The 23,937-nt window shown below is 61.6% G+C and overlaps 2 protein-coding genes across 2 annotated transcripts in view; one reads left to right on the forward strand and one right to left on the reverse strand.

The window, feature by feature from the left end:
* Positions 1–506: 506 nt before the first annotated feature.
* DAPP1 (dual adaptor of phosphotyrosine and 3-phosphoinositides 1) overlaps positions 507–23,937 on the forward strand; it is a gene marked incomplete at both ends in the record, with an annotated part of 33,005 nt that continues 9,574 nt past the window's right edge. Inside the window, 4 exons of the mRNA XM_084252346.1 lie at positions 507–607; positions 13,495–13,617; positions 14,634–14,767; positions 22,606–22,736. Coding sequence (XP_084108472.1) covers positions 507–607; positions 13,495–13,617; positions 14,634–14,767; positions 22,606–22,736 — 489 coding nt within the window. The remainder of the gene's footprint in view (positions 608–13,494; positions 13,618–14,633; positions 14,768–22,605; positions 22,737–23,937) is intronic.
* Positions 15,022–15,524, reverse strand: LOC311182700 (SRA stem-loop-interacting RNA-binding protein, mitochondrial-like; the record flags this gene model as incomplete). Its single annotated transcript, XM_084251724.1, has 1 exon — positions 15,022–15,524. One exon carries the CDS (start codon positions 15,522–15,524, stop codon positions 15,192–15,194), a length of 333 nt encoding a protein of 110 aa, XP_084107850.1. The 3' UTR covers positions 15,022–15,191.

Consider the following 23,937-nt stretch of genomic DNA (forward strand, 5'->3'; position numbering starts at 1 on the left):
TGTCTGTGTGTGTGTCTGTCTGTGTGTGTGTCTGTGTGTGTGTGTGTCCGTCTCTGTGTGTCTGTGTGGTGTCTGTGTGTGTGTCCGTGTGGTGTGTGTGTCTGTCTGTGTGTGTCTGTCTGTGTGTGTGTCCGTGTGGTGTGTGTGTCTGTCTGTGTGTGTGTCTATGTGTGTGTGTCCGTCTCTGTGTGTCTGTGTGGTGTGTGTGTGTGTGTGTGTGTGTGTCTGTCCCCTCACCCGCAGCTGACAGGTCCTGGTGGCGTCCCGGCAGGTGCTGAGGAAGGTGGGTGCTGTGGGGCTGAGCAGCTGCACGTTTCAGGGAGCGCCTCCCCGGGGCGGCTCCTGAGCCCCACTTCCGGGACGGGCACCCCAAGGCAGGCGTGGCACAGGGCGAGCAGCCAGTTTCACTTCCTCCTTGCCACAGCACACAGCTCTCAGGGCGAGGAACAGGTCCCGCGCCAGGTCCTCTGCCCACGGCCCGCGCCCCGCACCGGGCAGGAGGGCGGATGGGCAGAGCCAGGGCCCCTGCAGGGAAGATGAGCGCCCGGGCCCCCGCGGGCCCCTGGAGCGGACCCGACGACACGGCCGAGCTCCTGCAGGACCTGGGGTAAGAGGCCCCCAGCCGAGGCCGCGGGTCAGGCCCGCGCGCGCCCCCTGCTCCCACCCGCCCGCCCCGCCGTCTGCCCTGCGGCCGCCTCTCGTGCCCTGAGCACAGGCGGGTGGGGAGCCGGGACTATGCCGAGGCTGCCGCTTCCGAGAAGGGCCAGGTCTGAGGCGTGCCGGGGGCGCCGCAGGCTCCCGGGCGGGCGGGAATCTCTAGCCCCGGGCCGCTGGCGGGGGTGCGACTGTCCCGGCCAGGCCCTGCCGAACGCAGGGGTGGGCGCCGGAGGTATCTGCTGCGAGGCCCGCCTGTGTCTGTCCCGATACTGGGGGGCTCTGGGTCAAATGGGGTGCGGGACATCTCTGAGCCTGTCACACGGCGAGCAAGGAAGAGGGTAGAGTGTGCGCCCCACTCCGGCTGCAGGTCAGGGGGCCCTGTCTGCAGGGAGGGCGGCGAGACAGCTGTGGGCATCCACAGGAGCCGGCGTTGCACAAGAAGGGTGGGGATTTCCTAGAGCAGCCCTTGCCGGGGCGCCCTGGCTGGCGGCTCCACGCCTGCTCGTCAGGAGGGCCTGGCCTGCTCCTGTGTGGATTCCACGGCCCCCTGTCGCCCTTGGGCGTGCGGCCTGTCCAGCGATTCCCCGGGGGGTGCCACGCGGGACGAGGTCTCTGCACGAGACTCCTGGGGGGTCGAGGCTCCCAGATCCTGTCCTGAGACCCTAGCGTCGCGGTTTCTGATGTGATCCCGCCTTCAGCAGGCAGCTCCGCAGGGCAGCTAGAACCTTTAACCCCCCCCAAACACACTCCCCTTTGGGGAATCAGATCTCTCTACCCTCCCAGACTGAACCCCAAATGCAGCGGGAGCGCGGCTCTGAACGCCCCCCGGCCACACAGCTCAGGTACGCCACGGGGGCCGCTCGGGCCTGGAGAAGTGACCGCACCGGGGCTCTGCCCGTGCCCGTCACAGCCCAGCCCAGCCCAGAGGGGACACCCCGGCCCTTCCCTGCACACTGCCGGGACCCTGCCGGAGCACAGCGGGCACCCCTGGGTGCAGCCTAGCTGAGGGACACTGCTCCCCACCACGGGGCCAGGGACACGGGCAATGCAGCCTCACCCCCAGGGCTCAGGGCGCACAGGCGGGCTCCAGCCCAGCCCCGAACCCCAGGAGGCGTGTGTGCCCAGAACTGGCCATGCGGGCGGCCCTGGACATCCGTACCCCTCCCGGTGGACTCTGCAATGACAGACCACGCGGGCCCCGGGCATCTGCTCTGGAGGGGGCCCCCACCTTGCACCTGTGGGGGTGTGGCCGACGGCGTCAGGCTCTTGGGCAGTGTTTTCTGTAGAGCGGGGATGTGGTCACTTCCGAGCGAGGCCAAGGCACGGAGCTGCGCTCGGGAGAGACCGGGAGGGCCGAGGGCTGTGGCGTGGTCCTCCCTGTCGGGTGTGAGCCTGGACACTGCGGCACTGGGCGAGCAGGAGGAGCAGCAAAGGCTGGTGAGAAAGAGAGAGAGGGAGAGAGAGAGAGAGGGAGAGCGAGCGAGCCCCGCAGTTCCAAGAAAGAGAACGCTGGCATTTTCTCTGTCGGTTGGGAGCCTTTTGTTGAACAGCCAGACCGAGGCTTGTTTCCCTCCAGGAAACTCGGTGGCGTGTGTAGCCGCGGGCGGGCGGCTCCGAGGGGGCCGCCCCACCATTCACGAGCACGTTTCTGACCCGCTGACGAGCGCTCGCAGCCGCCGCGCTTGCTTGGCTGTCCCTGGGGCAGCCGAGCCGCGGCCGGAGGGGCGCGGTACCGGGGTCGGAGGCTTGTCTCCCGAGGGGGGTCCCCGCGCAGCTGCCCGGGCTCCAGCAACCGGGTCACGAAGCTCCCGAAAAGGCGGCAGGAGCGGGCAGGTGGCCCGCAGGACGCCGCTGCCCGGCTCGTGGGCGCTGACACCCGAGAGTCCCGGGGAGGATCTGCCGCTTCCGGCGGGACTCCGAGCGCACACGGAGCTTTGAGTCACCGTCTAGTCAGGAGCTGTGCCCAGAGGCCTGACGAAATCAGGTTTCAAAAAGCACCAGAAGCAGCAGAGTGACTCCGTGCAGTGGGCAGACAAGGTGCAGCTGCCGCGGGGACTCAAGTTTTAAATTGCTCTCCAGGGTGATTCGAGCAGTTCGATTCTTATGTTACCGTTTTGGGTCAATACAAGCCGGTAACTTGGGGTTCACTAGGTCTTGCAGTCTTTGTTGGTCCCCAACCCGAGCAGACGCCCTGCGCCGCTTGAGCGGCTGCTCCGGGGGCTCTTTCCTGCGGCGACTGGATGCAGAGACTCGGGAGCATTTCTGCGTCCCGCTCAGAGGGCCGGGGGGAGCCGCCGCTGCTCCTCGGCCTGCACCTACGGGAGTGAGCAAAGCGGGGGTGGGGGCCGCACCCGGTCTAAGCCCACACCGGCCGGGCACACGTCTGCTCGGCCAGCTCCAGGCTCCGAGGGTGTCACGGTCCGCGGTCCCTTCAGGAGGCTCCGCGGTGAAATGTGGTGGCCAGAGCGCCGGGGGCTCGGGTGGGGCCACGGCCATCCCTCGGGCCGCGGACACCCCGCTGGGCCGGCCCCCGAGGACCGCCCGGCCCGGCCACACACACCGGCAACGCCTGCACACGGTGCACATGTGTGTCGTACAGAGCAGAGGGCGACACGCTCAGGGCCGCCCACGTCCCCCCTCACAAGTGCAGGCGCCGAGAGTGCACCCCAAAGTCAGGGCTGCTTGCGCCTGGGGGTGTGCAAAGCCTGGGAGCCCTGGCCGGGGCGCGCGTGCCTGTTGCTACGTGACCGGCCCGCTCCTGACGCGACACCCTGCTCGCCGGCCGGCCGGGCACCCAGCAGTCAGAAGCTTGTGGCGTCTGTGCGGGTCCCAGCTGTGGGGCTGGCCCCGCTGAGGAGACTCAGGGAGCCGGACCCCGTGGCGCCTGCGGGCGGCTGCGGTGCCGAGATGGGCAGCAGCGCGCGTCCCTCTCCTGGGCGGGCTGCTGTGTGGCTCTGGAGAGGAAGGTGCCTCGGCGGCGCCCTGCGCGGCTCTCCCTGGCCTTGACTCCGCGCTGCCAGCCCCGCGGGCTTGCTGCTCCTCCCTGGCCCCGGCCCTGCTCCCGCCGCTGCGCACCTGCCCACGGCCCGGCGCTGAGGCCGCTGCTCCCACTGTGCGTCCCGCTGCGCGGCTGGGCCCGGCGCGGGCTGCCGTTTGGAGGAAGGACGGTCCCCAGGGGGCGGGCGGGACAGCCCACGGGCCGCAGGGCAGCCCGGCCTGGGCCGGGGACTCTGTCCCTTGAAGTTAGAAACACGCGTGTAAAGACGGAGGAGCGAAGGGCACCCGCGGCAAACACGGGGGTGCAGGGAGCACAGCCCACGAGGACGCGGCTCCCTGGGACCCCACGATCTGCCCGGCTCGGCCCCCCCAGCACCCTCCCCCCACCCCCGCCCGGGGCCAGCTCGTGCTGTCCCGTCCCGCGCCGCGCCGTGGCCTCGCTCTCCAGGCCCGGCCAATTCCCGCTCCACGCGCCCCCTTAGCGGGCCAAGGCCCCGCCGCCCCGCCGCCCTGCTCCCCAGGGGCCGCCCAACGCAGCCGCACCCGGAGCCGACCCGGCTGTGCCGACCCGCCCGGCGCTGCAGCCCGCCCGCGGCCCGTGTCTGTTCGCAGACCTCATTGTTGCAAACCTCCCCGCGTGTGCGGCGCACGGGCCCTCGCTGCGCGCGGTGGCGCGGTTGTGCGAGCGCCCCTGGGCGACAAACGGGCTCTGCTCCTGAGGGGCCGAGTGTCGCGACAGCCGTGACTCACTTCATAAATGTTTATCCTGAAACAAAGATGGTGAAAGTCATAAATTACTCCACCTACGAACGGGTATTGTCCAACCGAGGCGCCGCTGACGCCGTCCTGAACGCCCGTTCCTGCCCGCCCGGTGCCTGCAGAGGCCCGTCACGCTGGGAGTGACGGCCGCGTGCGGTAGCGCTCGAGAAAACTGGGAAAGGGAAGCCCCCACAAGCTCGGCCACGTGTCAACACTCAAAAACACCCTGGTCAGCTCCTCTCCAGACTTCTAAAAATATTTTTCTGGAAACGCACACGCACACGCAGACTCACGCGCACAGGCACGCACGCTCAGGCCTGTGGTCATGCCCGCGTACACTGTGGCCCTTGCTTCCCGGCAGGGCGCTCCCCACCGCCTGCTCCTTGCTTTGTCCCAGAGCAGGCTCCGCCGGGCGCTGTGGGTCGGCCTGCTCTCCTGTGTGAAGAACTGGGGGTGGGCATGGGCGTCGGCTCAAATTCCAGAAGGCCTTGACAAAGCAGCAGGTGGGGCTGTGCTCAGACTCTGCTTTACCGTGCGGGGTCCCCGAGTGTGCGCAGGGTGTGGGGTCCCCGGGTCACGGCGTTGAGCGCTCAGATCAGCCTGAGTTGAGATGACGGGGTGGCGGGGGGCAGAGTCCAGGAAGACGGTTAGTGAGGGGTTCACGACGGGGGCCGGGCATGGCGCCGCGGGTCGGCTCAGGCAGCGGTGACTGGCAGCCAAGTAAAGTTTCCTGCTCCTGTAGCTTTTACTGTCAGGGTCTAAAGAAGCTGGGAGCACCTGCAGGTCATCCCTGTCTCCTGACTGGGTCTCTGTCGCGGTGAGTTTCCGAGGTGGTCTGCGGCTCACGCTGCTGCTCAGGGGGTTCCGGCTCCCGCCGGGGAAAGGCCACTGTCAGGCTGACTCTTCAGACGCTCCTGGCGCCATTTTGCCGCGCTCAGTGCTCGGGGGCTCAGCTCGGCCTGTCTCTTCTCAGCCGAGCCCAGTGGCCCCTCGGAGCAGGGCCGTGGACTCGCGCTCCGCCTGCCCCACGCCGGGCGCCAGGGTGAAGGGCAGGTGACGAGTCTCCGAACCGCCCCAGGTGGAGTCAGAGCCGCCGGAACTCGGGGCCGCTGCTGCCGTGTGCACACACCGACGCTGTGTCTGCCCACCCAGCCCTTAGTGCCAACCGTCCTCGGGACAAGATGGCCGAGCCGTGGCACTCTCTGGGCACGGCGCAGGGACGTGGCAGCGGAGTGAGGCCCGGGGCTGCTCTGCTCCCCGACGTACTGGGCTCTCCCTGTGACTGCAGCGTCTCCCGGGGGGCCTTCCCACCCCGGCGCCAGCCCCACGGGGGCCATCCGGGACCATCCCGCCCCAGCACAGGCCCTGCCAGCCTTCTCGGGCCTCCTCGACCCTCACCCGTAGTGCACTATCCCGTCAGCGGCCTGGATCCGTGTCACACCCCGTCCCGAATCTGCTTTCAAGAGAGTTGGCCTCTTCCCCAACTTCCTCCAGAACAGGCTTGTCCTGTTCTCCACTCCCAGAGCTCGCCCCCACCTTTCCGTCCTGTTTCCCTTGAGCTGAGCCCCGACTCCTACGAAAGCGCTTGGTGCCACCTTCGGCTCATTGTTCAATCCTGCTGACACCAGAGCCGTCAACAGGGGAGCTCCCACACCTGGGCGCCGGCCCTCACTAGCCTGCCAGGAGCACACGGCAAGGCGGGCACTGGGATGACCAGCCAAGTCACAGGCTCCCCAGGTGCCCCTGCTGGAAAGAGCGCCCGGTGCCCAGCCTCCCCAGCACCGCACCGCGGGGGCCCGAGCAAGACCGCCAAGCCCTCTGCAGAGCGCCTGCCGGGCGCCCTCTGCTCGGGCACTGTCCATCGGTGCATCGACCACAGACGAGCCGACTCTGACATGGACTTCGTGGCTTACACGGGACACCTTCATGTCTTGAAATCGCCACAGGCTGATGACACAAGAGGCAGATCGACGGGTCTTGAGCTAAATTTGACCTCAAACCCGTGGTTTCTGATGAAGCACAGGGCCAAAGCTTGATCTCCCCAAAATCCGAGCATCTATCACCCACCCTAGGAAACCTGAAGGCAAGCCAGCGGCCCCAGGGGGAGGCTTCGTGCCGAGGCAGGTCAGGCCCGCGGGGTCGCAGCAGGCCCGCCTCACGTCTCCCGGGCGGCCGGAGGCTCTGGCGCGAGTCCAGGCTGAGGAGAGACTGGTCAGCTGTGTGGCCCCGAGGGCCGAGGGCGCCGGCGGTAACCGGGCATCCGCCCCGCTCTGGAGAGTTCACACGGGGTCAGCGTTGTCCAAAAGTGAGAATCGTTTTGAAAATGAAGATAAAAGACATTTCTCCGCGGAAGGTGCGTTCGTGGCGGCTCAAGTCCAGGGGCTCCCGGCTGCCCCACGACACCAGCTTTTTTCTGCTTGCTTCGGGCTCCGCGTTGCTCGTCCAACGCCCGGCGCCGCCTCTCGTGGTCTTGACGACCTAGTGGGTCGCGACCGACACTTTACACAAGAAATAGCAGACGGCAGCGCGTGGAGGGCAGCGCGCGGGCCAGCGCTGGGTGCGTGTTTGTCACAGTCACGGATTGCACGCCAGGCCACGGAGGTTGAAAGCCGCGCCTTGAAAGCGCAGAACAAAACGAGACATAAGTGAGATGCAAACTCCCGTCAGCAAACGCTGACAACAACGCCCTCCCCGGGGGCGGGGAGCCTGCGGCGTTCCTGGGGGCCGGGCCGGGCCGTCTCCCGGAAGGTTCCCGCACCAGGGCAGCAGGCCGGCCAGCTCTCCGGACCTGGCTGCGCTCTCTGCGAGCAGCTTCCTGAACCCCGGGTGGCCACGGACCTCCTCCAGACCTCCTCCAGGGCTGCGCCTCCCCGCGGCTGCGGGATCGCGGCAGGTGACGCGGCGGCTGATGTCCCTGTGGGGGCCACGCGGGCTGCGTCTCTGCTGTGCTGACTTGGGGCCCGGGGCGGGGGCCCGAACACACCGCGGCCTCCGGGAGATGGGACGGTTTCCAGAGCCTTTCCTCTGTCCGTTTTGCTGCTTTTGGAAAGTGAGACCAAAAAGAAAAGTTCTATTGGGTCAAGGATCATGATTCTCGCCGCAGAGCAGCGCGTGGCTAGCACCCAGCACCCAGCACCCAGCACCCAGCACCCAGCACCCAGCACCCAGCACCCAGCACCCAGCACCCAGCACGGCCCGGCACGTCTGTCATGCTTTGGGGGGGGGGCGGTGGGGGTACCTGACGCTGCTGCGGCCACAGGCTGAGCCGCAGGCTGAGTGAGTCAGCGGAGTGAGGCAACACCCAGGAGGGGCAGGGCAGGCCTCCCGCACGCGGCTGCCTGCTGGGCTGCTGATAAGCACCCGGTGGTGATAAGGGGCCAAGCTGAGCTAACGGGAAAGAGAAAACACTCTGGGTGCCTTCCACTGCCTGTGGCGGCGTCTCCCAGGAGCCCCAAGCGGCAGCCCCGGGCCCCTGGTGAAAGCTTTGAGCAGGAATCAGCGATGCAAGCAGGGGCGTCTCCTGGAGGAACCGTGGAGGGGGTGACCTCCGTGCAAGCAGCAGGTCCACCAGCAGCAGCGTGCGGGCAGCAGGGGAGAGGCCAGGAGCGCTGCTTATTTACACATGGCACAGAACAGAAGTACCAGACACGGAGACCGACCTCACGCTTGTGATCGCCTCTGTGGTCAGGGAGCACACGAGACATTTATTTACTAACTTAGACACTTCTGGTTGTTTGATTAAATAAGCAACACCTGACTTTTATAATCTCCAGTGGTGGCTCACCGTGAAGCCGGGGAGGCTCGGCGTGGGGTCTCTGTCCTGCCCAACCCAGAGATGTTGCAGATAAACTAGTCAACTCCGAGTGTTCGAGACCAGCCCCCGGCACACCCTGCAAATGCTCGGGACCTCTCAGCTCAGAGGCAGAAGAACGGAGGGTTTTCCAGATGTGCCAACATCCAGAACGTCACTGCCAATGCCAAGTTGCGAAGCTGAAAACAGCTTCAATAATGTGAAAAAACATTCTAGGCGAAAGGCCAAATTACTGTTGTATTCTCTCTCTGGAAAATGATGCTATAAAATTATTATGCTATGAATAATCAAGGGCCACAGAGTCAAACACGTAGACAAAAACAGGCGTGTGTTAAGCAGTTAAAGAAAATAAGTTTTTTAGGCTTTATGGTATTTGTCAGCTTTCAGATTTGTGACTTGTGCAATTTCTCGTTCTACATATTTACTCTTGTTTTACTTTGCAATGTAACAACTTTTTTAAAGAGACGTCGAGATTTCACTAGCTTCAAGCCCCTTAAAATCTGACTCTCCCCTCTAATAACCGAAATAATGAAATTACAAGAGTAAGCACAGTTTCTTTTTTTAAAGATGTATTTATTCATGCATACAAGAGCTGGGGCACAGGCCAGATGCGCGGGGGGGTGGGGTGGGGGTTGAGAGGAGTCACCAGAGACCAGTGGGGAGCAGAACAGGCAGCCTGACGAAATCCACTGCTGAGGGGAGCAGCGGGCGAGACAGGACAGGTCTGCTGCGCCGTGTGGGATTCTCACTGGCCAGCCGGGCACGAACTGTGCTGCAGAGGCTGCAGACAGCTTCACAGCGCTGCGCTCAGTTTTGACAGCAGGCACACGAGGTCCCTGTGACTAGACCTCCGTGCGTGAGCTGACGGTTGTCTACATTAAGCCATAAGAGCCCTCAGACCGCAGCCGGGGGCTGCCGGAGCCCGGTGCTGGAATAAGGCGGCGCCAGCCTCCTCCTCCCCGTGCCCCTGCCTGCAGCTGCCCCTCGCCCCAGCCTGGGGCTCTGAGCCTGCGCGTGCCTGAATTCTCCCTTCCATGCTCTGTTCCTGCTCTGTTCTCGCCACAGGATTGTTCTCTGAACCACGGTCACGCCACATCCCACCACACTGTGGAGAAAAGGCTCAGTCTCTCTCCCGCCCTTCACCTTCTCTCCCCACCCGCAGCGTCCGGTAAAGAACAGGGCCGGCACACAGTCCATGAAAGAATGACACACGAATAGCGCTGTTATCTCTGGAGACTGGATGAAGGAAGAAGCGAACTATTGTCTTATTTTAAGTTTTAGTTTCCCAATTACACAGAATTTTTTTTTTTTGAGAACAAGTTAAATGAGGAAAGTTTAATCAATTGAAAGCTGCCTTTGATTACAACTGCAGCTCCGGTTCCTTCTGCGAAGAAGCCCATACTTACGAGTGTGGTGTCTATTTTTCTCAGACTTTAATTTTATGCTTTTCTGTGTGTTTACCTGTAAATATAGGTGAGTTCTAGTGCTTGGGAGGTAGATTTTAAAACTAAGTGGTATCATCCACCTCATACCAGTGAGAATGGCCCGTATGAAAAAAACAGAAAACAACAAATGCTGGTGAGGATGTGGAGAAAAAGGAGCCTCTTACACGCTGGGGGAGAGCAAATGGCCCAGCCTGTATGGAAAGCTGTGTGGGGGTTCCTCAAAACACTAAAAATGGACCTACCATACAACCCAGCAATTCCACTCCTAGGGGCTACCCAAAGGACACAAAAACACTAAATCAAAAGGAAACCTGCACCCCTGTGTTCACTGCAGAGCTGTGCACGAGAGTCAAGATATGGAAATGATCTAAATGCCCCCCAACAGACGACCGGATCAAGAAGCTGTGGCATATGCACCCAATGGAATACTACTCAGCCATCAAAAAGACAGATGGATGCGTTTGTGCAACATGGATGGAGCTGGAAGGGATCATGCTAAGCGAAATACGTCAGAAGGAAAAAAGACAAGTATCAGAGGATTTCAGTGATATGCAGAATATACAGAAACCGAACAAAGGATCAGGAAAAAGACAAAACTTGCAAGGCTGACGTTAGATCTGAGGCCTGGGGGAGGGAGCTAAAACGTGGAAGGGGACGCACCAGGGGCTGTGGGGGTGGATCACGGGGGCTGCGGTGCTAGGGGACCTCAGGACTCCCCTGAGGGGGAGATCAAACACTGCAAATTAATGGTGTCCAAAAGGGCACTTAGCTAAAGAAATAAAACTCAGTGGAATCACCTGTGCCTGGGCCCTCTGACGCCGCAGTGTCGGGGATCCGCCGGCTTTGCTGTGTGTGCACGGACCCCGCAGACAGCAGGACGGTTCTAGGCTGCTCGGTACCCGCTGTCCCGCAAGGCCTGTGAGCACCCCTGGCACCCCGCAGCAAGGGCTGAGAGCTGCGTCCATCCTCCTCACTTTCCTTAACTTCTGTCACCTCAGCCGATGAGAAAGCGGCTTCCTGGCTTTCCTGCTGGTGGATATTCAGGATGGCCGCAGGTTCTTGCTTTGTTTTTTTTTTTTTTAAAGATTTATTTATTTATTTATACAAGCACTGGGTACAGTCAGAAGTGCGGGAGGGTGAGAGAATCCACCAGAGCCAGAGCGGGGAGCAGAGCAGGCAGAAGGACCGAAGGACACTGCTGAGGGGAGCAGCGGGCGGCAGGAGGGGTCTGCGCGCCATGTGGGACCCTCCTCCGGTGGCCGGGGAGCAGCCGGGGATCGAACCGGCGCCGCAGAGGCCGCGGGCAGCTTCACAACCCAACACTCAACTGCTGCGCCACCGGGGAGGCCCTGGCCACAGGTTCTGGCTCACACTCCTGCTCATGCCTGCAGGCAGAAGTGGGTTTCAGGCAGAGGCTCTGCCTTCCCTCCAGCCAGCACCGTGGTGACGAGACCCGCAGGCTGGACCTCCAGACCCTTCTTGGTGTCTATGGGCCGCGGGGCTGCTCCAGTTCCTGCACCGCCAGCCCTGCCCCCCCCGCAGCGCGGCCGACAGGGAAGCGGGACACTGTTGTGTCCTCTTGTGGTGCTCGCGTGGGTGCTGAGTGTGTATTTTGCTGCCGTGAGACACGGTCACCTCTGGGGCATGGGTGTCGTGGTGTTCACCACGTGTGCTTCATGCCAGAGACACGCACACGGTGGCCAGAACGCAGGGGTCCCTCGGTCAGCAGTGTCCGTCCCGCTCAGGGCCGGTCGTGCTGTTTTCTCCAGGGCGTTCTCGGGGCGAGTCGCGCCTCCGTGGACATAGTCCGCCAAGTACGTCTCTGCTCCGGCCTCGGTTGATGGTTTCTTGAAGTCCAGCCTCTGCTTTGCCCGTTTTGTTTCCTCCACCCTGCCTGGCGCGGCGCCTGGACAACGCCTCGCATAGAACCGCAGCGTAATGTGTAGAGACCTGGGAGGGTGACGGGCCGACGGCGAGGAGCGGAAGGTGACCCATGTCAGCGCGTCTTCCGCCTCGTTTCTGACGAGACAGCCGGGGGCCACGCCGGCCCACACGGCGGTGCCACACCCGCCGGGGCCTGCGGTCACTGCCCTGGAAGACGAGCTCCCCGCACGCCTGGGGAAGGTGCGCTTGGCCCCCCCTGCCCCCAGAGGGAGGCTGGCGTCGGTGGAGCGGCCGTCTGGGGAGAGGCCCCGGGGCCACCACCGTGCATAGGTGCAGACTGTCTGTGTCTCCATCTCCCCAGGACCGGGGCTCGTGAAGGCCAGGAGGCACACTCCTGCGGGGGGTCACCTCCCAGACGGGGTGGCCGGGTGCTGCCCCCGGGAGCACCCTGACACCGGCCGGCTTCCTACTCCGTGCCCCGCTACGGCGTTCAGCGGTTGTCTCAGAGACCATCACAGCAGGAGCTCCTGGCCCCGGGCTGTCAGCCGCTGAGCCGCAGGAGAATCCTGTCAGTGCCTGAAACGCTTTCTGACCCCACTGCGAAGAATCCGAAGGGAAGTCCAGGTCCTTTCTGCGGTGAAGCATCTTCGGTTGCTTCAAATAAGTGATCTGTGGCTCCAGCGGGGCCTTACGCTGAAATATTCACCCAAGAATTAATCGCTGGCAGAGAGGATTCAGGAACCTGTGACCTGGCCACGGGGGATCTTACCTGCAGAAAGCAGGAACACTCTGACTGTGGTCACGTTTGAGCTTAAGCTTCACCTTGATCGCGCGGTTGTCCTCTGAGGCACTTTCTGGAAAGGTCTGAAGTCTGCAGATCAGCTTCGTGAAGGAGACTGTTTCCTGGTCAAGAGGAACTCGATGAGTTTCCTGTGAGCGGTTTCCCTGCCGCTGCTTCAGCTGCAAATCCGGCTCCAGCACGGGGCGGGGCGCCTCGTCCCACAGAGGGAAACGGCGCTCAGAACCGCGTGTTGGGAAATGCAGCTTTCGGAAGGGCTGGCCTGTGTAGAAACTTCCTTCCCCGGGCGGCCCTGAGTCTGTGGGTCAGAAGCTCAGCCCTTCGGGCGCAGGGTGCAGGCGTGCGTGGCCAGGGCAGGGATCCCGACCCCCACGTCCGGGCAGCCCTGAGCGCCCGGCTGTGTGAGTGCGAGCGCCTGCCGCGTCCCGCCCCCACGCGGGGCTGCGAGTCCCTTTCCACCTGAAGTGAATGGAAAAGACCAACAGCCTGTCCCTGAGCACAAGAAAGGCGCCCCCAGAGGGCGCAGGCCAATCTGACCGTGGACCTTGGAGGCCTCACCACGACAGTGACGGGCGGGCCCTGTTGCCTGCCAGCCCGGGTGCCCCTTCCAGAGCTGGCAGCGGGGGAGGGGGGTTTCCACACACTGACCCCAGGGCCACCCTTCCCGGTGCGCCCTCAGGGGCGGGAACGGCTGGCTGGGTGCTGTGCCTTCCCGGGGCGGCTCAGCAGGGCAGCGCGGGCCGGGCTCCCGCTCCCGGCAGGGCCACCACCTCCGGCTGGGCTGCTGGGGCCAACCCCGGCACGGCACAGGGACTCGGGGAGCGCAGGGCAGCCTGCACCTGGGGGGTGTTCACTGCTGCCCGAGCCCCGCCAGAGGCTGGGGCCTCCAGGATGGGCAGGAAGGTGCTCCGCTCCCAGGTCCCCGGGGGAGGGCAGGGCCGAGGGCTGTGGGTAAGAAAAGGCCTTATTTCCGCCCACCTTCACTCGGGCTACCGCCTTTTCCGAAACGACCCTCTATGGCACACAGATCGATGAGAATGTCCCGGGGACGCCCAGCCCTCGGGCCCTGTGGGCCTGACACGACGCAGGCGCCGGAGCCGCGGCCAGCGGGCCCTGAGTGAAAGGCTCTCTTCCTCCTGCAGGTGGTACCACGGCGGTCTCTCTCGCCACGCGGCCGAGGCGCTCCTGCTCTCCAACGGCCGGGACGGCAGCTACCTCCTGCGGGACAGCCACGAGCAGGCCGGCCTGTACTCGCTCTCCGTCAGGTGGGTGCGAGCCCACCCCGCTGGGCAGCGTCCAGGGAACGGGGCTGAGCACCTCGCAGGCTGTCTAGTTGAACCTCTTTTTTTCTCTTTTTAAAAATAAATTTATTTATGCACACAAGAGCTGGGGTACAGGCCAGAGGTGTGGGGGGGTGAGAGGACTCACCAGAGACAGAGCGGGGAACAGGACAGGCAGATCGACTGAAATCCACTGCTGGGGGAGCAGCGGGCGAGGCAGGAGAGGTCTGTCACGCCCCGTAGGTAGTTCCCTGGCTGGGGATCGAACTCCTGCTGCACAGGCTGCAGACAGCTTAACCCCTTGCGCCACCAGGGAGCAGAAGCCAGGCCCTCAAGGTGGGGTGTCCTGCACACCCCGGGCTCCCATGCCCTTCTGCACCGGCTCTCTCCGGTCATCACAGGGCTGTGGCGAGGCCACTTTCAGAGCCATGGAGCCAGCAGGCCATAGCACGGTCAGTGTTTTCTAGAAATAGACCGACCCCCTTCTAGAGACTCTGCCGAACCCCCATTGTTGAGAAATGACTTCACCCCAGCCGTCCCCAGCCAGACCTGCAACTGTCAGCCCTTCTGGGTCCTCCACATGCTCCTCCCGGCACAGGCAGATCGCGGCAGGCGGACGGGGGGGGGGGGGGGGGGCAGGGAGGGTCACGTGACTCGGGAAAGGACAGGACTAGGCTCGGGCGACTCCCCCGACGGTGGCAGGCAAGGAGGGGGCCACTTGGGGAGGGGCGCGCCCCGGTTTCGGCCATCGGTCACCTGCCCTCTGACGTTCTGCCCCTTCAAGGCCGACCCGGGATGAGGAGCGAGTGGGAGAGCTGTGGGAAGCCCCGTCTTCCACGGGGGGCGGGCTGAGAGAGCTGCGCTCGCACGTCCCGTGTCAGCCGCCGGGCCGTGGAGCCCGCGGGCCGGGTCTCCCGCTGGTGCCGACACCGCACCGTCCCTTCCCCAAAGCGCCGCATTTTCTCCATGACAGCAAGTAAGCGTTTCCCGTCTCCCCTCAGAGCCAAGGAGTCCGTCAAGCACTTCCACGTGGAATACACCGGGTACTCATTTAAATTCGGCTTCAACGAGTTCTCGTCTCTGAAGGATTTTGTCAAGCACTTTGCCAACCAGCCTCTGATCGGCAGCGAGACAGGTGAGGACCCGGGCGGCCCGCGGGCGGCGTTTGGGTGAAGGGGCGGAGGCGGGGGTAGAGGAAGCAGCGGTCACCCCCACAGCAACCGGCTTGTTCAGAAACAGTTCTTTCCCTACACCGCGCCGCACGCTCCGTTCACAGGCGACGTCAGTATTGCGGCTGCGTCCACGGCAGATATTTCTCAGGATGTTATCTAGTAAATTAAAAGCACATCATTTCTTTAAAATAAGCCGTTCATTTCATAATAATACACACAAACCTCACCCCAAAGTCACCAGCCATTTTTGATTCCTCCTAACTCTAGGTATGGGCAGTTTGCTTTTTTGCAGAGACCCATAAAATAATTTTGAGCATTTTTATTTATTTATTTTTTATTTATTTTTTTTCCATTTTGTTTGCTCTATTTAATTGGCAATTAATAGTCTCAAAAATCTTTCTCTTCATCAGATGCTTGATCCCCTTGCAAAACTTTTGGTCTTTGAGCTTGAACATGGAGCTTTACTCCATCAATAACATGATTTTCCTGCTGTAGTGCGTTATGAAGTTCTTCTGAAGAAAACTGAATCCAACCCATGCCTCTGGGAAAGCCCGTCTCTTTGTCGAAAGGCAGAGAGCACCTGCGTACGTGTCCAAACTGCGCGAAATGTTCTCTCAGCTCAACCGAGTTAGCGGTCCAGGGAATTTTTCTGACAAAAGCAACGTGCCGGCCCATATTGGCCCGCGGCGCCATAGCGCCTCTCACTGCAGAGGCCGCCATTTCCCGGCTGGGGCACCTCCGTGACCCGTAATTTTGAGCATTTTTAAAATAAAAAATCCATATTCAGATTTCCGGACACCACTGGATATTGCAAACAGTGCCTGAAAGGGGCTCGCCTGGGCAATCCCTTCACCTCCCGGTAGAATCCTGCTTCTCCCGTCTGGTTTCTCGTTTGACTGGTTGGAAGTTCAACCAGCAGGTCAGAAAACACACGGTCGTGGTGCCCGGAGTAGCGGACTCGTCTGTACCCCTCCAGTGAAGTAAAAGCCCAGCGCCCTGCGCTGGGGCCACAGACTCGCGCTCCTCGCGTCCTAAGCCGCCTGGCTGGTCAGAGGCGGGGCCGTCCCGAGGATCCTGGCGCCGGGGCCGCTGTGCTTCCCACACAGGCCTCCGCGAATTGCCACCCGCACTTGGGGGACCGTGGTGAGGGGCTTTTCGCTAACCTCAGTGCAGGGTGAAGAGGCGCCCCGGCTGCTTGTTCCCTTTCCGCCACCGTCTGGCCTGGAGAAGCCCTGGTGTGGCCCACACGGCGGCAGTGGACAAAAAGCGCAGAGGACACCAGGCCACGGCCTGCGGGGGGTTTATCGCCGTGGCTGCTTTGGCCTGACCGGGTACTTTCTCTCCTCCTGGGTCTGCTCTCAGCCTGCAGCGTCCCCCTGACGCTCAGTTCCATTGGAGTCTTGGTCCCCGGCAGTGGAGAAAGGCCACTGACTGAGGCCAAGGACTTTGTCCGCTTCGTGCCTGTCCTGGTCCGGGCGCCGGGCCCCGGGGTGGCTGACTCCTGGCGCCGCGTGGTCCCCCACGCCCTGGAGATTGTGACCTGTAGCCTGATCTTCCCCAAGCATGGCCACTGCCCTGCGCCCAAGCTCCTGGACTCCACTTCCAACCCCTTCAATCATGCCGTGCCCTCCCTGGACTGTCGCCCAGCTAGGGAGAGGGGAACACACCTTTGCCCCTCCTCTGTTACAGCCACCAGCCAACAGGGCCGTGGCCGCTACTTGAGTCCCTGCTCAGGGTGACGGTGCTGATGGGGACGCACTGGCCCCCGGGAGCGCCCCCGGCTGCTATCGGTCCCAGCCACACGCAGGCGGGCCACAGAGGCCGGGGACAGAGGAGAAGCCACGATGATGGGGCTCCGATGCTGCGCCCTGGGCTAACAGGCCTCAGGAACAAGATAGCACGAAGTCGTGGGGAAGCTCACGCCCCGAAGGCCCTCGGAAGCCAGAGTCGGCTCTGGGAGGAACAGTGGGTGCAAACTAGGCCGCCGGCTTCTGAAAATAGCTCCCCTCTTGTCCACGGAAGCACCGGCCACCGCGTCTCCCCGCGGCCAGGGCCTGCCAGGCTTCCTCTGAGGGTTTCCCGCTCACAATCAGAAGAAGTGCAGATTCTTCCTGAGGCGCTGTCCGATGACAGATGGCCGTGGAAAGCAGGAGCCCGGCAGTGAGAGGCCCTGAGGGCCGCACCTCCAGCCTCCCGGAGCGGAATGCACCAGAGCTGGGCATCGCAGGCCAGGTTCTCAGCCCGGACGCCCGAGCAGCCCACCCTCGAGGGCTGGAGGAGTCAGTTCACTGTCCTCCTTACTCTTGCCCCTGGCAGGGTGGCCGGTGTGCAGGTGACCGGCAAGCTCACACCGTGCCCGGTGACACAGATGTCTCCATGAGCGGGAAACCCAGAGCTCTTCGGGGTCACGAAATGTCTGCGCGCAGAGAGGAAACACATGGCCCCGGAGGGATGAGCGCTATTTTAAGAGGCCATTGTTCTAAGCACGGGTCTGCCCGCCCCAGCATCTTTTACCAGGCCCTTGTACAGCGAGCTGAATCTCATACATAGTCTTCTTCACAGATATTTTTTCTCTCACACACATATTTTCATACGTACAATGTCTTCTCCTAGAGCTCCTCTATTTACAGTGGAGGGGCCTGTGGGAGAGTCCCGGGTGGGCTGTGGATTCAAGAAAGCCGATGTCACGCCCCGGGCCCACTCAGCCTGGCAGCTGCCAAGGGACTGTCTGGACCCCAAGGGACACGAGACAAAGCACCGGCCCCTGACACACCCGCTCAGGGGCACCAGCTCCCCGTGACACTTTCACACACGCACGTCTAGAGCCTGAGCGGGCTCCTCCCGCAGCCAGAGCCCAGCCAGGCTGCGAAACACACGGGAGAGGCGGTAGCTCGACCCGGCGCACACTGAGGCAGTGAGACGAGTCACCCACGCTGCTGCGCCGCTGAGCTCAACTCCCTCCGACCTGCGGGCACACAGCTGCTTGTCGTGTGTGTGTGTGTGTGTGTGCGTGTGCGTGTGCGACTTGCTGTTCAGCTGCTGGTGGGTGGGTCCTGACCCCTGGCTTCTCCGCCTGTGCCTCTGGAGGCAGCAGATCCCGGGCGCCTCCCCACTGACCACCGCCCCTCCCTGGAGCCGCCCCGGAAATGCTCTCAGGTGCCGGCGTCAGTCAGGTCAGCCACAGAGAGCTCTGGCATGGACTCAAGCAAGGTCCCCTCACTCTCCCTTGCGCCTCCCGCCCCTCGCGGTTTCCTGGAGGAACCGAGAAGTTTCTCTTGGAGGAAGTGACCCCAGCATCCCCCTGGCGCGGAGGAGACTTCCCCATGGACCCCTTGGATTCTTCTCCGTCTTCTCTGCAGAAGCCAGACGCGCTGCCGAGTCCCGCGGGGCAGCCCCAGGCTTTAGGGCCCGCAGCCGTCTGGGACAGCCCCCCCCCCCCCCCCCGCCAGGGCTGGCGCCTGCAGGGCCAGAAGCCACGAGGGGCTCCGAGAGAGGTCTGCGGCCCCCTCTGGGCCAGGCGCTGGCCCGGGAACGCATTTGAGGCCACAGAGCCGGGGCAGGTCCTGGGCGCGTGGACTCGGTTCTCGTTTTCATGTGAGTCTGAGCACAGCCGCCGCCGCGGTAGCTGCAACCGCTCGAGACTGGAAAGGCAGATGGCGTGCGTCCTCGGGCCTGCGCGTCCCCAGTCCGGGCAGAAACGACCGCTCCCCTCGCTCGTCGCGTCTGCGGCAGCGCTTGTGCCTGCGGGACTCTCCGGTGCAGCCGGCCCCGGGGATCGCGGCGACTTTCATCAACGAGCCGGCGGGCGACATGTGCCGAGGGCCGAGCTCGGGCTCAGCCCTCGGAGCGGCAGGTCCTCAGCTCTGAAGACCTCCGGGTCTCTCCAGCGCCACGCGGCCACTTCCCTTTTCTTCAGCTGCGGGGATTCCCGGCCCTCCGGGGACGGCCGCGGCTGCCATTGCATTTGCTGCACTAGAGCCTTGACCGGGTGGAATTTTTAAGTTAAGGTGAAATTTTTACTTTTGAGAACGGTGAAACTTCTGAAAACCTCCTGTGGTGACGTGGGATTCTGCCAAACCACAGCCAGGAATGACTTCTTTAGCTTATGTTGGCTAAAAAAATGGTTTTTTTCTTAGTTTATAGATGGTGTCGTTGAACGAGGAGGCAGCAGGCCAGGGCGGGACGACTCCCTCCTCTGCGGAGCGTGTACTCAATTCCAGGCAGCCTCACCTTTTCACAAATTCAAATTCTTTGAACCTCTGAATCCCCACAGCCGTGCGGCCCAGACCACAGCCCAGAGAGGGCCAGTCAGCCGCCCAGGGCTGCAGAGCTGGGCGGCTCAGAGCTGAGACTGGGGGGCCCGGGACGGAAGCAGCCTCAGGACTCTGAGTGGGTTTGAACGTTCGTCCTGTCTTTGTTGCTGGTCTAACTTGGGTTTCAAAAATTGCCCTTTGAGAAATTATACTAAAGAAAAATCTTTTTTAGGAAATCCTATGTTTTTTAGCTGTTCAAACTTGCACAGAAGCATTACAAGACTTACTGCCTCTCGTATCGGAAATGACAAGCAGTGATCTTTAATCCTGGGTGTGAAGGCGACATTCCCTGCCTTTTGCATGTGTTGACGTGCCACGGATACGCGCAACATTTTGTTCTTAAAGCGACAACATTACATGCTTCCAATATTGTTGATTCCCTGATTAACCAGGGAAGGAACTGGCAAGGCCTTTGATATTCTCTTTCCTTTCTCTACATCCTCTTGTCCCTCCCCCCCACCTTCCTCGTCACCGCAGAGCCACCGAGGTAGGTCCCGGCGTCCACCGGTTTCCACAGGTACCTGACTTTGTCGATTCATCTCTGTAAACGTCCGGCATTTGTTTTCATCGTTCTCACTTGCTTCACCACACATAATGCTCTCAAATTCCTCCACTTGGCTGAAAGGGGCTGCATGGCATCTTTCCCCGTGGCTGGCAGACTTGCCACAGCACCCACGCACGAACACCTCCTCGTTCCGCCCTTGGCGGCTGCCCCTGGCAGCTGCCGCCACGTTCCGGCGATCGTGAGCGACGCTGCCGCGGAACACGCTCTCGTGGCACGGATGGTTTTATATGACTTTTCTAGGTTCCTGAGAGGGGGACGCCGGGTTACGTGGCATTTCCATTTTTAGTTTTTCAAGGTTATTTCAGGTGTTTTTCCGTAACAGTGACACCAGTTGACATTCATTCTCCCTCCCCCTTTCCAGCACTGGTTGGGGGGCTGGGTGGTCTGCGCTGCCCTCAAAGGCGCGCGTGCCCATGCGCTGTCCTTTCAGCCTGCAGCCCTCTTAGTGGGGAGATGATGAACAGTTTTGCACCTTTGTGGACCTTCTAGACAGCTTCGTGGGTGACTATCCTCTTCAAAGATGCTGCCCGCGAACAGGGTTGTTTGTTATTGGCGAACGGTGTGATTTGTGCCTACCCCATGCGCAGGAAACCCCCATCGGGTAAGTTTGCTGTAAATACTTCCTCCTATTCAAGAGGACATCTTTTTAAGCTTCTTGTCTTTTCTTTCACTATATAAAAATTGTAAAAATTGACGTAATCCCGAGAGTTTATTTTTATTGCCATAAGGGCTGAATCGCCAAAAAAAACCACCTTTCTCGTTGATGTCACGGGATGTGTTGCCAAAGTGTCCCTCTAAATATTCGGTTACAGGTCTCATCGCTAAGTATTTAGTGTATTCGGGGTTTACTTCTGTACCTGGGGTTAGCGAGTGATCCAACTTCATTCTCTCGTGCGTGGCTTTCCAGCTTTCCCAGCCCCATGCACTGAAGACCTGGCCTTGCCTCGGGGTATGGCCAGAGCTGCGCGGCCCCAGATGAAGCACTGACGTGCACATGCATTTCTTTCTGGGCTCTTGCATCTCTTCAGTGGATGCCTGGATCCACTTCTTGTGCCCACACAGACTGTCTTTAGTGCTGATCCTTTAGAGTCTGAGATCCGGTGGTGTGATTCCAGCGTTTCTCCTTTTTTCTAAGAATTGCTTTTATAACTAGAGGCCTTTTGAGTTCCTGTGAATTTCAGTCTACTTTGTTCAACTTCCTTAAAAAATATTGCGAGCATTTTGTACATTATATTTGTACATCTTTTTTTTTTTTTTTGGCCTCCCTGGGGGCGCAGCGGGTTGAGCGCCGCGCTGTGAAGCTGTCCGCAGCCTCGGCCGCGCGGGTTCGATTCCCGGACGGCCAGGGAGATTCCCGCAGGGCGCGCAGACCTCTCCTGCCTCACCCGCTGCTCCCCTCAGCAGTGTGTTCGGTCCATCTACCTGTTCTGTTCCCCGCTCTCTCTCTGGTGAATCCTCTCACCCTCCCGCACCTCTGGCCTGTACCCCGGTTCTTGTATAAATCAACCCTAAAAAAAAATTGTACATCATTTCTGGCAGGATAGTCATTTTGGTTCTATTAATTCTCCCCGCCCATGAGCATGAACATCCCTCCGCATCTCTATGTTGCTGTCCAAGTCCTTTAAGAATATCTTCTTCTCACTGTGTATGTCTTTCATCTTCTTAAGTTAATTCTGAGGCATTTTTTTTTATTTTTCACTTTTTATTTAAATTTTATTTTTATATTCCTCATATAATTACAACCCCCTTATTTTGACCCCAAGCCCTCCTCTCCCCGCCCCCCACCCCACCATAGAGTGTCTCCGGTTCATAGTTTGTCGATTTTGATATTTTCTTTCTTATAGTAATTCTTTTTTCCTGGTCCCTTATTTAAGTTTTCTAGATTCCTGCTATGAGTGAGGCATTTCTTTTTAAAGCAATTATAAATGGAGTTATTTTCTTAATTGCTTTTACTCGCTGTTGTTTGTATATGAAAAACAAAGTTAGGGGTTTTTGTTCGCTGGTTTTGTAACCTGCCGCTGTGCTGCATCCAGCTGGTGCTTCTAATGACTTTTTGATGGAGTCTCTAGGCCCGCCCACACCGAGCATGGCCTAGGAAAAGTGAGCGTCCCTTGTTTTCCTACACGGATGACTGTCTTAAAATATAAAAAGGCCGACTAGAAAATAAAAGCCACCGAAATACGTAGGCCCACGTCCCCCACATCTCTCCAGAAAGGATAAAAAGCAGCTCAGTGTGGGCTCTTTGCAACTCCCACCCAGTCCTCCTGCAGAGCACCCACTGGAATACAAAGCAGAAAACAAGTGAAAGAAAGTCACAGCAAGGGGGGAAAACCCCTTTCCTTACTCGTCTGCGGTTTCTGGCAGGATGGCTGGGGGAGGGGCGTGCCGAGGGGAAACGGCGCTGAGCCCTGGGGGTGTGCCAACCCCCGTGCGCCCCGGCCGAGGCCAGCTGAAGGGTCCCCTGCAAATGGAAACGAAGGCGACCGTGCGTGCAACAGGCCTGCACCTCATGCTCGCAGGAGCGTGGCCGAGGCTGCCGAGAGCCGGTCCTCGGCCCCGTGGATCGGGTGTTAAAAGCACCGACTCGCTACAGGTGTATGCTGAAGCCAGTGAACAAGGGCAGAAGAATAAGCTGCCCCGGCCCAGCGCGTCTTTGTCAGGTGGTTTCACGACCTACGAAGGCCGCTTGGAAACCAGTCACCCCTCAGGCTGGCCCCACGCGGCCTCCGGCCCCGGCAGCCTCGTGGCGTGACTGCTGAGGGTCACCCTGGCCATCGGCTCACGATGACGTGCACTCACGGGGCACCGGGGGTCAGCAGTCCCACGGGCTGCGCCTCCTGCTCAGCACACAGCTGTGCCCAAGAGATGCTGGGAAACGAGAGACGCTTGCGCTGGGCACGCTGACCTGGCTTTGTGCCCACAGGCACGCTGCTGGTCCTGAGACACCCCTACCCCAGAGCGGTGGAGGAGCCTTCCATTTACGAGTCTGTGCGGGTCCACACGGCCATGCAGACCGGGAGGACGGAGCACGACCTGGTGCCCGCCGCGCCTTCGGTGAGTGTCGCGCTGGGGGGCCCTGCGTCCGCCTCACGTGATGAAGGTGGGGGGGCGGGTTAAAGTTCAATTGTTCACATAAAAACTCTAGCTTGGCAGTGAAAACTGGGGAGGAAAAGAAGCCTGGCCAGTAGGGCTCGGTTCCTCGGGTCGCGGCAACGGCGTGAAGACATGCCCGGTCGGGTGGGGCGCAAGAGCACCGGGCCCCGCAAGTTCAGTGGGGGACATTTCCCCCACTTGTGGGTTAAACATGTCCCCTTGGCTTAAGAAACTTCTGGAATAACAACATGTTGCACTGCAATACGAACATGTCTTCACTGAGTCATGGCACTGACGCACACGGGCACGCCGTCCACCCAGCCCTGTGGTCCTCCCATGCGGGCCGGGCCGCTCTGGGGGCCGGGCCCCTCCGGCGTGAGCACAGAGCCAGCCCTCGCTGGTGACCATCACATCTGGAAAGTAAAAAGCCCCCCGGAGGCCCAGCTGCATCACACGGAGAACCGTCCCCCCCGCCCGCCGCGTGGGGCTCCTGCAGGCCCTGCCTGCTGCACAGCGCCCAGCACTGCCCCCCGCCCCGCATCACCCCGGGGCCTTCCCAGGCCCCACGGCCCTCTGGCCTGGAGCTGTCATGCACAAATGGCGCCTGCCCGGCCTCCCCTCCTGCCCCGAGGCCGAGACTCCGGCCGGCGGCCAGCTGTGGGCCTCCCTCCAGCCGACAAAGGGGCCTGCCTGCTGCGGCTGCACAGGTCCCCCAAATACAGCCCTCGACCTGTTCGAGACAAGCACACCTCGGGCGGCGGGACAGACAGCCCAGGTCAGGGCCGGCCCAGAGCGAGGGCCAGGTCGCCGTTGCCCAGGTCGCCGTTGCCCCTCGCTCCTGCCGGGCGTCCGGTCCCGGCCCGGTCAGGACCCAGCAGGTGGCTGCGGGGCCGCCCAGGTGCCGAGCGTGGGTCAGCCGAGTTGTAGCAAGGCCGCCCGGCGCCCTCGCCCCCCAGGCGCCCTCCCCGGACCCCAGCTGCTGCTCACCTCCCTGCCCCCCAATCCCCGCGCTGCTCACCTCCCTGCCCCCCAACCCCGCGCTGCTCACCTCCTGCGCCCCCAACCCCGCGCTGCTCACCTCCTGCGCCCCCAACCCCGCGCTGCTCACCTCCTGCGCCCCCAACCCCGCGCTGCTCACCTCCTGCGCCCCCAACCCCGCGCT

Source organism: Talpa europaea (genome assembly GCF_964194135.1).
Source record: "Talpa europaea genome assembly, chromosome: 13".
Classification (NCBI taxonomy): Eukaryota; Metazoa; Chordata; class Mammalia; order Eulipotyphla; family Talpidae; genus Talpa; species Talpa europaea.